The sequence below is a fragment of the Diabrotica virgifera genome, chromosome 2 (genome assembly GCF_917563875.1).
Source record: "Diabrotica virgifera virgifera chromosome 2, PGI_DIABVI_V3a".
In the NCBI taxonomy this organism is placed as follows: domain Eukaryota; kingdom Metazoa; phylum Arthropoda; class Insecta; order Coleoptera; family Chrysomelidae; genus Diabrotica; species Diabrotica virgifera.
This window is the reverse complement of record NC_065444.1, coordinates 93,689,062-93,701,666: the sequence shown is the minus strand read 5'-3', so window position 1 is coordinate 93,701,666 and position 12,605 is coordinate 93,689,062. Positions and strand designations below refer to the sequence as shown.

At 31.8% G+C, this 12,605-nt stretch overlaps 1 protein-coding gene across 4 annotated transcripts in view; it reads right to left on the bottom strand.

Annotated features, from left to right (window-relative positions):
• Window positions 1-12,605, bottom strand: part of LOC114349496 (biorientation of chromosomes in cell division protein 1-like 1) — a 67,015-nt gene that overhangs the window by 15,081 nt on the left and 39,329 nt on the right. For 2 of the 4 annotated variants that reach the window (XM_028299885.2, XM_028299887.2), the window contains exon 4: window positions 4,881-4,958. The exons of the other annotated variants lie outside the window; for them this stretch is intronic. In XM_028299885.2, the coding sequence (XP_028155686.1) occupies window positions 4,881-4,958 (78 nt within the window). The remainder of the gene's footprint in view (window positions 1-4,880; window positions 4,959-12,605) is intronic. 4 annotated transcript variants of the gene reach the window in all.

Genomic DNA, 12,605 nt, shown 5'->3' with positions numbered 1-12,605 from the left:
TTTTCAGCTAAATAGATTCAAAGGTAACCGAAAAAAACTGTTTTAAAAAATGTTTTGACAATGCCTACTCTTAAGGACGTCGATAACCTAAAAGAATTAAGTTTTCTGTTCGTTTGCCCCAACATTTTTGTCAGATAATTACATTTTTTGTTTAAGAATAAAATTACTTGTAACCTACTACTTTTGTCGAAAAAATGGTTGTAAAGATAAGGGATGCACGAACCCAGCATAGTTTAAAAGTATAGTTTACTAATAAAAATTAAATTTTTTGTCCGACTATCGATGTGCCCCAATATTTTTGTCGGACACTTAGATTTTTTGATTTGGAATATAATTACTTATAACCTCCTATTTTTGTCGGAAAAATGGTTGTAAATAAAAAAATTCCAGGAAATTGACATCTTCGGCGCATCCGACTGCGCATAAGCCCCGTGAAAATTGTCCGAAAAGGTCACCACATTATTGTAAAAATGTTTTATTGAAGATTCTGTTAAAATTAGTCATGTGGTAATAAATTTATTATTTTCATAAATTTGACACATTTAGCGTGTCCGACGCGTCATACTGCCCAATATTTTTGTCCGACAAAATTGTTTTCGCTGTTTATATGATAAAAACCGTTGATTAAAATAAAACGACCAATGTGGTTATAAATTTGTTTCTTGCATAAACTTGACAACTTTGTGACAGCTTGACAGACAAACGCCTCACTATCATAATGCGCCAAGCTCCAAATTTGTCCGACTCCACCCAAATAACAAGTACAAAAAGTTTCGACGGTGTGGTCATAAATAATAATTTTATATGTGAGACCAAGGACTATATAGACTATGTTCTTATAGCCAGAAAAACAAAATTTACAACAGCTAATAAGTTTTCCTTCCAGAAGTTGGTACAAACTTCTGGAAATATGTTAAAATTGGTCACAATGATTCTGCAAGTTCCATGAGAAAATCACGAATCGGAACTTACAGAGAAATCATTTGAAGATTAGTTTAATTAGTTCTTATTAAGTTTGAAGCTCCATTTAAAAATATTTTTGTCCAACAGTGTACCATAATTCTAAAATTAATTGTTCTATAATTATAATTCTAATATAAATTTCTGTTCGCATTTTAATAACTTGTTTGGTAGTTAATAGACAAACAGTTTCGTCTTTTGCCTTAACCTAAAAATTATTAATATGAAAAGCAAAGCAAATTAGCAATATTTGGTAAGATTTTTATGACAACATACAGTGCGACAAGCGAGAAGTGCCTGGAAATTTTACATTATTACATAATTCATTTCTTTTCTGGCCGTCAAGTGGACGAGATCGAGCTCCTAACGTTAAATTCACTGCATTGTTGTCAAGTGTTTAAATATTTTTTTATGCAGGTACATTTTGGAATTAAAATGGAAAGTTAACTGCATTTTTGGTATCCGAAGCACGAAATTATTTTTGATGTGTTCAAGTATACTACATGATAGACTTTTGTAGGTCTAAAAAAAAATACAAAAGCGTGTAGCTAATTCATTCCGAGTGAGCATGACTACAAGTCCATTCTATCTCCTTCATGAAACTTTATTTTCTATTTACGCATAGATAACCAACCATTTTTCGCTTGTCGTACTGTTCCAAAATACCAAAAGTTTTGTAGGATTCAGAAACCAATATTAGTTTATTAGATTTGGTTAGGGTTAGTTCTGAATGTATACGGCATTTAAGAATAATCAACTTAAATTTCCCTGTATGAGAATGACATTAAACTACGAGCGGATCTTCTAGCCTAAGGAAGAATACGCACGAATTTGGCGTCTGTCTACGCCAAATACGCAGGAATTCTGTTCTGAGTTCCACAAAATAATGTGAAGTCTCCTCTTTTTCTTCCTTCCTCTCTTCGTGTTGTCTCGATAAAAGAGAATTTCTTGCGGGACAAACCAGATAATTTTTTCTAATATCGGCGTCTACATATGTCCAATCGAACTACAGTCCATATCAATTATTTATATTTACTCTGGGCTAATTAGCAAAATACAAGGAAAAGTTATTTACCAGCAATTTTATTGCTGGAATCGAATCTTATTATTGTATGTATTAATAATACAGGTATGCAAAGTCCGCAGATAGTGTGCTACTTTTTTTATAAACAAAATGGCGCCCGAAAATCGTGTTTTTTTTTCAATTTTTGCTCTATACCTCCAAAGATTTTAACGTTACACCAAAAACACCCAAATAAAAATTCTCCGCAATTAAATTCTATATAGAGACGTGTTTTTCCCGATTCACTTCGACGAAAACTTTCCCCGGAAAAAGCGGGTTTTTCCAACAAAATCTTTAATTTTCAACTAAAATTTTAGATAAGTAACTGTTAATCAATAATTAAATAACTTAGTAATGTAAAAGCCCTTTTCGTATAGATTATAATTCCAGAAGCCGATGAAAATTAATGAACAGTTTAGCAACAATTGAATTGTTGATTAAAAATTTACGGTCGCTATAATAACGACAATAATTATGATGCATAAGAATAACTATGATTTTTTCATAAAAAGACACTATACCTATCTAATGTACTTTACAGAATTGAAATTGGACTATTAAAGCGGCCTCAGGAATATTTTAAAATTATAAACAATTTTTTGGCTTATAAACAAATAGAATATCTCGGGAAATATTAAACTAAATTAAATTAGCTAAATAATAAATAAAGCATTTTCTCGGCTTCCCATGGAGCAATTTCCTTCATTATTTTTTTGTTCCCAAGTAACTCGAGTAGAGCCATCGAACTAACGTATTATTAAATGTCAAACTTGCTTTTGTTTTGTTATAATAGATTAATTTATTTATAAGAACAGAAAACTACATATTTTTTCCAGTTATAGGCTTTTTTTAGATAAACTTACTACAAGTGTACGTTTTAAAGTTAAAACATGAATATTCTCATTTGAAAGCTGTATAATTATATAAACAATTTTTATTTAAACAAATTAAAATTTTGTGTTATAATAAATTAATTAATTTATTATAACAAAACAAAAGCAAGTTTGACATTTAATAATGCGTTAGTTCGATGGCTCTACTCGAGTTACTTGGGAACAAAAAAAGAATGAAGGAAATTGCTCCATGGAAAGCCGAGAAAATGCATTTTTTAACGTATACCGATTTTGAACTTTGAGGGTTACATTTTCTCCAACCTAATTTTTGATTGGAATTTTGCTATTTTTGGCAATTTTCACACGTATTATCGATAGTTTTTATTATAATAATATATGTTGAGTATTTTAAGGATATGAAAATTGGTGTCGAGAAAGAGGACAAAAATAAACAGGTGATAGTTTGAAAATCATGATCCTATTGTTTATATCTTTGCCGTAAATTCCGGTCAAATTTCACCGGTTGTATCTCAGGAACCACTCCTCGTAATTAAACGTTTTTTCTTTTAAAAGAAGCGTCCTGCCGTTGTTTTTCGAATACCGTTTTCACAATTTAATATAGTTTAATATTTCCCGAGATATTCTATTTGTTTATAAGCCAAAAAATTGTTTATAATTTTAAAATATTCCTGAGGCCGCTTAAATAGTCCAATTTCAATTCTGTAAAATACATTAGATAGCTATAGTGTCTTTTTATGAAAAAATCATAATTATTCTTATGCATCATAATAATTATTGTCGTTATTATAGCGACCGTAAATTTTTAATTAACAGTTCAATTGTTGCTAAACTGTTCATTGAATTTCCATCGGCTTCTGGAATTATAATCTAAACAAAAAGTGCTTTTACATTACCAAGTTATTTAATTATTGATTAACAATTACTTACCTAAAAGTTTAGTTGAAAATTAAAGATATTGTTGGAAATACCCGCTTTTTCCGGGGAAAGTTTTCGTCGAAGTAAATCGGAAAAAACACGTCTCTATGCAGAATTTAATTGCGGTGAATTTTTATATGAGTGTTTTTGGTGTAAAGTTAAAATCTTTGGAGTTATAGAGCAAAAATTGAAGAAAACACGATTTTCGGGCGCCATTTTGTTTATAAAAAAAGTAGCACACTATCTGCGGACTTTGCATACCTATATTATTAATATACAATCATAAGATTCGATTTCAGCAATAAAATTGCTGGTAAATAACTTTTCCCAAAAATGGCCTATTCTCCGATAATAAGCCCAGACTAATTCCATTTGTCAAGTAATCCACGATAAATAATACTTTTCGCATCATAAGAGACCTTGCTGCATTTTCTCCACGTTTGTGACTACTCCGAAATCTCCATTGTATAGATATGTTTGCATGTTTCATCAATATTCTTCTAATCTAACAAACGTGTCCATTTTTGGTTGACAGTAAGCAAACGCGACACCTATTGAGTTAATAGCTATTTCATATCCAAATTTTCGTAAATGATGTTATGTACTGTACACACTGGATTCATTATGCCTGGAGGCTATAGACAATGTTTATATCTTCGACTCTCTTATACTTTTTAGTCCAATATCTGCCATGATCATATCATGGACTTTGTTGATGATTTCTGATGTAATGACCATGTATTACCATACTGAACATTCAATCATCAGTTTTACCACCTCGAATAAATTCGGCTTTCCAAAGTTTCCAATTTTACTAATGACGGTGCAAACTTGCCATAAAGAATATCCATATCTACTTTGATTGCTGTCTTGCCTTTTGCTTTAGAGTAAAGATACTTAAGTAACAGACAAAATAATTGTTGTTTTTTGAGCAATAATTCGATCTCAATAACGCCATCTATCGAAGGCTAGATTAATGTCAAGCCACTCTTGTACTTTTAACCTATATAAAAATGTATCGAAACGTGAAAATTTAAAATCAAGACATTTCGAAAATGCCGTATTGTTATACCTATAGCAACTAGTACCTGAACTATTGGACATTCTTTTTTTACCAGCCATTGGAGTGACTGTTAGGGAACTAGCTGAGCCTCTCCTTTTTTTCACTTAAAATAAAAAACAGTGACATGAAAATGGTTTTTGTGTAGGTGATCGAAAAAAAATTTTACAATAAATGCATATCAACAACAAATAAATAATGTCGATTCAGCAGTTAGTCCAGGCTGTAAGCTCGCCCCCGTTAGGTGAAATATTCCGATTTGTTTTTTTTTTGCACAAACTTACTCAAAAGAGGTCCTTATAACAAATTAGTACGTTCTTTAACGGTAAAATATTGCAAAACCTCTAAATTTTAAAGAACCTCTTGGATTGACATGAAATTTGGCATACACATAGCTAATAAGTCAAAGAAAAAAAGTAATATTGTGCCGATGTGTGCTTTTGCCCTGGGGGTGAGTTTCACCCCTTCTCGGGGGTGAAAAAATATATGTCCAAAATAGGTTCGGCATTCGATAAACTGACTAATTCTAAGAAACTTTTGTTCCATAGAGTTTTTTCACCAAGTCAATACTTTTCCAGTTATTTGCCAGTGAATTCGTTCATTTTTAAACAAAATAACCACGTTTTTAGACGGTTTTTCGCAAATAACTAAAAAAGTAAGTATTTTGTCAAAAAAAATATTCTTAATAAAAATATACTTAGTCTATAAAAAAATATAAAAAATGGTGCATATACTAAGTTCGTAGACCCAGTACAAGCAAAGTTGTAGCTAATGAAAAGTAGGTTCTTATTCACAAATTCCAAATCGAATATTTCATCGAGAAATAACCAAAAAACGGAACACTTTTCGGGGAACACCCATTTCAACTTTTTTAAAGTGTTTAAAAAAAGGTTTATTTTTGTTTTTCAAAAAAATTTCTAACCTGAAAAGTACGTCAGTTATGCTCAAAATATTGTTGGTACCTTTTATTTTTTGGTAAAAATAATCCCGAAAAGCACCCCCTAATTAGCATATCAAATAAAATTAATCGTAACCGCTTCACAGATTACTTTGCTTATTTATTCTTTATACGATCTGTAAGTCTCAGCGGTTCAAAGTGCTTATTTTTGAAAAGGGTGTAGTGTATGCAAATTTTGAACAGCCATAGCATAACCGATTTTTGTCTAACAGGAAAACAAAAAGTCCAAAATATTTTTGGTATTACTAATAATTTTTAAGTTATTTTGAAAAAGAGCATTTTCTTCAAAATTAAAAATTTAAAAATTTTTATTTTAAAACCATTTTTTTTTAATAAGCACGTTGAATCGATGAAACTTACAGACCATATAGACACAACATAAATAAAGCAACATGTGAAGCGGTAAAGATTAATTCTATTTAAGTTTTTAATTAGGGGGTGATTTTCCCGATTTTTTTTATGCCAAATCAAAACGGACCAACTGTAATTTCAGCGTAACTTGCTCACATTTGATGCTAGAATATTTTTTTATAAAAATAGACATAAATCTTTTTAAACTCTTTAAAAAAGTTATAATGAGTTTTTTCCAAAAAGTGCTTAATTTTTTGGTTATTTCACGTTGAAATATATTTATTTGAAGTTTGGCGAATATGAACCTATTTTTCTTTAGCTATAACTCTGCTTCTACTAGGTCTAGAGACTTCATGTATACACCATTTTTTTCAATTTTTTACAAGCTAACTTACTTTTGCTAACAATAGTTTTTTCGATAAAATACTTTTTGAATTATTTGCGAAAAATTGTCTAAAAACGTGTTCGTTTTGATAAAAAATGAACATATTCACTCGCAAATTACTCGAAAAGTATTGACTTAGTGAAAAAACTGTATAGAATAAAAGTTGCTTAGAATTAGGCATTTTATTGAATTTCGGACTTATCTTGAACGTATGTTTTTCACCCCAGAGAAGGGGTTAAACTCACCCCCAGGTCAAAAGCACACATCGGCACAATACCACTTTTTTTCTTTGGCATGTTGGCTATGCGTATGCCAAATTTTATGTCAATTCAACCGGTTCTTTAAAATATAAATAATGTACTAAATTCACAAGGTGCCAGGCGGTACCGCAGTCGGAAAATTGTTTAAACAATGTTTTTTAAACAAATTCAAAAAATCAATTTTTTCACTTCGGAATTTTTCACATTTTTTAGATTCTTTGGGTCATTCTGAGCAAAAAATGTCCCTTAGGATTTTTCTCTAAAATTGATTGTTGTCGAGTTATACGCGATTTAAAATTTGTAAAACGAGAAAATGGTCCTTTTTAAGGCTTAATAACTCAGTTAAAAATTATTATTATGAAAGTCACAAAGTAACCAAATCAAAGTTTAAAGCGCGTTTAAAGTTTAAATTGAACGGCCGGAATGGTGCATCTCTCTCGCGCTCCCAATTGACGGCCGCCTCAATACGCGCTTAGCGCTCATTGTTAAAAATTAAAAATAACAGCTTAGTAATAAAATAATGACGATCATTTTTTCAGGATCTTGTACGGGAGGCTTTAAACTTGATTTGGCCACTTTCTGACTTTCATAATAATAATTTTTAACTGAGTTGCCTTGAAAATGGCCATTTTCGCTTTTTTCAAATATTAAAGCGCGTATAACTCGACAACAATCGATTTTAGAGAAAAATCACAACAGAATTTTTTGCTCAGAATGACCCAAAGAATCTAAAAAAAAATTGTTCCAAGTGAAAAAATTTATTTTTTGAATTTGTTTTAAAATAATTGTTTTTTTTTATAAAATCATTTATTAACAATCCGAATTACACATCTCTAAGTTAATTTGATAACAGGCACAATAACTTATATAAACTAGATAATATTGTACCCTAATATGGCGTTATGAGGTACATCACCCAGCGGTTTTATCTCAGTTTCAGCGAAGATCTATGGGCCATAATCTTCACAATCTTCTGTTGTTTAGTGGATGCAGTAGTGGTAATATTAATTGGTTGGGATGGTATTCTAATTTCTCATGGTATCTGTTGGCTCTATCTTGAATCACTGTGCTGACTAACGGGATGTTTAGGTCTCTATGAAGTGTTTGGTTGGAAATGTACCACGGGACATTTGCGTCTGCGATGGTGCGTAGAATTTTTGATTGGGATCTTTGGATTATTTTTGTAATTGATTTGCTGGCACAACTCCGTAGCTCGATTCCGTACGTCCATATACGTTTTATAAATGAGCAGTTTGTTCTCAATTGAACAAACTGCTTGAGCCGAGATTTTCGACCTATAAACCAATTAATTTCTTTCACTCTCAAGTCAATTTGTTTTTTCCTCTTTAAAATGTGTTGTTTCCGGTTTGGAGCCCCAGGTATTTGTCGATATTCTGTTGAGGTATGTTGACTTGATTAAGGCTAATATTTAGGCATTGGTCTTTTCTCAGTGTGAAAGTTATATATGTGTTGACTTAGTTTCATTAGCTTTTATCTTCCATTTCTTTAACCACTGTCCGATTTGGTCTAGGTGTTCTTGAAGTTTAAATACCGCAGCTGTTGGATCCTCTTCAATTGCAAATATTGCTGTGTCATCAGCGAAAGTTCCAATGGTGGTTTGCCCCGAATAGTACGGCTTTGAGAAAAAAAAGAATGTGTATGTACTTTTTACGCACGTAAGAAGTTATACTTCTATTATATAATTTCAACGAAATAAATATACTTAACAGTTACAATACAAAAAATTAACAATAATTACCAAAAATTAACCAAAACTTAACAATGCCAAATATTAAAAAAAAAGAAAAAAGTATGAATCGTCCGGGATTTGAACCCGCAATCTCGCGATTTCTCGATCTCTGGTCCAATTCTCTACCAACCAGGCCATCAAGGCGCATGTTACTGACGTTTCAGATATACATAATTACACATCACGGTGACAAGTGAAATATAAAAATAGATGTTTTATTATTTTACGCCCAAGGAAGACAAATCCAAAGACACAAAATTATAATGAATAATACATTTACTAAAAAACACTAATATATTATTTTAATGGCTTATTTGAGCTGATACATAATTTGAAAAATTAGCAACTAAACGTCATACTGTCTGTGTGCGCATGCGCGCAGATTTATGAAACATTTTACTCTCAATCGCGCCTAAAGAAGTATAACTTCAAAAATATTTATAACAAAAGTTGCCTCGGGAAAAGCCTGGAAATTATTTTCATAATTGTAGGTCCACCGCTAGAGGGCGTAATTGAATATCATAAATTAGAAAATAAATTTTTTACAAAATTTACCTAATGAAAGGGCACTGGAAATCCAATCATCGTATTCTTCATAAAATTCTGCGCATATTTGATTTCACAAGTTTAAGTCTAACTTTGCAAATAAGAGGTGGTGGTGAGTGGGAACCTTCTTATGAAAAAATGGCCGTAAGTCCGGTACTGCGAAAACGAATTTTGCATACTTGGTCTTGTTGAAAACAGCCCTTTTTCTTCAATGTAAGTGTCATATTTTCGAAATAGCCTAATAAGTAATATGCAAGCTAGGAGGCGTTATTTATTTATTTTCAGAAATCTAGTTTTCTTTAGAAAATATTAAATACAAGTATGCATGTTTTATCCTGTATTACAAAATTAGACCAAATTAGCAACATAATACCGAAAACCGCATGTCAATACCTTTTTTCTATCTCGAGATATCTTAAGAAACGTGTAAATTTTAAACAACTGTTAATGTCACCGGCAAACGAAGTTAAGGAAAAGTAGTGTGTTATGGAAAAAAAATAGAAACATTTTCCAGATGTAAACGTCTATAATTAATTAAAACAACAAGACAAACAACACTATAAAATATAACAAAGAAATAAAAGCAACTACTTACTTAGTCTTAGTGACTGCCTAAATGTTCAAATTGTTGCTCATCATTTTCGATGCAAGCATTTACTCTTTCAAGAGTAAATTGAATAGCAACATATTTAACTGTTTTAAACTTTTATTTATGGGGACGGATTAAAGACTTTGTTTTTGCCGCTTTTACCACTACTCGAGAAAACATGATCTAGAATCTAGAGAATACGAAACGCCATTCAAAGCATTGCGAAAGCAGAAATTGAGACTGCTGTTCAATCTACTCTTGAAAGAGTAATCTGCCCATCATCGAAAATGATGGGCAACAATTTGAACATTTGGGTGGTCACAAGTAAGTATGTAGTTGCTTTTATTTCTTTGTTATATTTTGTAGTGTTGTTTGTCTTGTTGTTTTAATTAATTATATACGTTTACATCTGGAAAATGTTTCTATTTTTTTCCATAGCACACTACTTTTTCTTAACTTCGTTTACCGGTGACATTAACAGTTGTTTAAAATTTACACGCTTCTTAAGATATCTCGAGAAAGAAAAAATGTGTCGACATGCGATTTTCGGTATTATGCTGCTAATTTGGTCTGATTTCGTAATACAGGGTTAAAAATGCATACTTGTATTTAATATTCTCCAAAGAAAACTAGATTTCCCAAAATAATTAAATAACGCCTACTAGCTCGCATATTACTTATTAGGCTATTTAGAAAATAAAACTCTTGACGAAAAAGAGCTGTTTTTAACAAGACCAAGTATGCAAAATTCGAATTAGCAGAACCGGACTTACAGTCATTATTTCATACTAAGGTTCCCACTCACCCCCACCTCTTATTTGCAAAGGTAGACTTAAACTTGTGAAATAAAATATGCCCAGAATTTTATGAAGAATACAATGATTGGATTTCCAGTGCCCTTTCATTAGGTAAATTTTGTAAAATGTTGATTTTTTAATTTTTGATATTCAATTATGCCCTCTATCGGCGGACCTACAATTATGAAAATAATTTCCAGGCTTTTCCCGAGGCAACTTTTGTTATAAATATTTTTTTCTCAAAGCTGTACTGTATAAGCGGTTCCTGAGATATGACCGAGAGCCATTCTTATTGGGACACCCGGTACAGTACATAAAGAAGTGGACCCAGTATCCTACCTTGTGGGACTCCTGACTGAATTTGGTTACGGTTTGATAGTTCATCGTCCACTTTAGTTTCAATTTCTCTTTGATTTAGATAGGATTTTAATAAGTCAAAGTATTTGTTGGGTAGAGATTTTTTGATTTTAGAAAATAATCCTGGGTGCCACAGCTTATCAAATGCTTCGCTAATATCCAGAAAGGTTGCCGTGCAATATTGTTCATTGCCCAAGGCTCTATTAATTACATTTGATATGCGATGGCATTGTTGCACTGTAGAATGAGCTTGTCGGAATCCAAATTGGTGTTCTGGGATCCAGTTTTGGAATTCTAGGTCGCTTAAAATTCTTTTAAGTAAGCTTTTCAAGAAGTTTTGATATTATGGGCAGTAGACTTATTTGGCGGTATGATGAGGTTTCGGTATCATAATTAATTAAACAATTTTTAGTGATTCAGGCCAATAATTATGTCTTAAGATTGCATTTAATGTGTACAACAACTTCATTATAACTTTTTTAGGAAGTTGTTTTAGCATTGTTTCTGTTGCGAGATCAGTGCCTGGTGCCTTTTTTCATTCAAATGATTAAATTCATCTTAGATCTCCTTCGGTGTAATTGAAGTCAGTCGTTCTCGTTGATTAATTGGTAAGGCTAGTTCCTGCTCTACTTCTTGAACTTGGTCATTGTCGTGTGGCTTGAAGACTTGAGTTATATGTTCAGGAAATAAATCAGCTTTTTCTTTGTTACTTTTTGCCCACGGTCCTGGTAGCATTGAGTTTTTCCGAATTGGAGGTGAAGTATTTATTGGTTTATTTTTGTTTTTGATTGGTTTCCAGAGTTATCTTGACGAGAACAGTTTGATACATAGTTTTCAAATGAGTTGTTTCTCATCTGTTCTATAAACAATTTTCCGACCGCGGTATTGCCTGGTATACTGTGGATTTGTTACAAGGACCTCTTTTTGAGTAAGTTTGTGCAAAAAAAAAAACAAATCGGAATAATTTACCTAACGGGGGCAAGCATAGAGCCTGGACTAAGTACAATAGGTAGAGAATTTTGATATCAATTAAAAACTGGTTCGTTTCCTCATGCAACCAGAAAAATATTTAATATATATCCCAAAGTATCCTGTTTTATACCACAACGTTTACCAAATCATTTTATATGTATGTTATTACCTTCAACATGCTTTGACAGAGTTATGGAGGCTATGAAACTTATAGCGAAAATTAATTCATCATTATTTATTAACACATTTAGTAGTAGAATCTTTATTCCATAAAAACCGATAGTGGTGTACAAAAAATAAATGAAAAATTATACATCATAAACTAACGTTCACAGGAATATCACGGTTAGAAAAAGCTTTCTATATCTAATATAGATATTTAGGAAGCATAATAGCCGAAGAAGGAACTATAAAAAGAGACATGCAGCATATGAAGGAAAGCAACTCGTATTTTAAATGGTCTACTATGGTCTAACAAGGTGAAGCTGAACACAAAATTAACAATCTACAGAACAATTGTGGAACCTATTATAACTTATGGGGCAGAGTGTTGGCAACTCACAGGAAAGGAAAGAAAACTTATAGAAGTAGTGGAAATGGATTACTTACGTAGAGCATGCAGGGTATCTAGATTTGAACACATACCAAATGAGGAAATCAGACGACGAACAAAGAGTGTATACTCCACGGTTGACCATATAGAAACAAAGAAATTGCTATGGTATGGTCATGTTACGAGGATGTCAGAGGAAAGATGGCCAAAAAGAGCATTAAATTACACACCCATA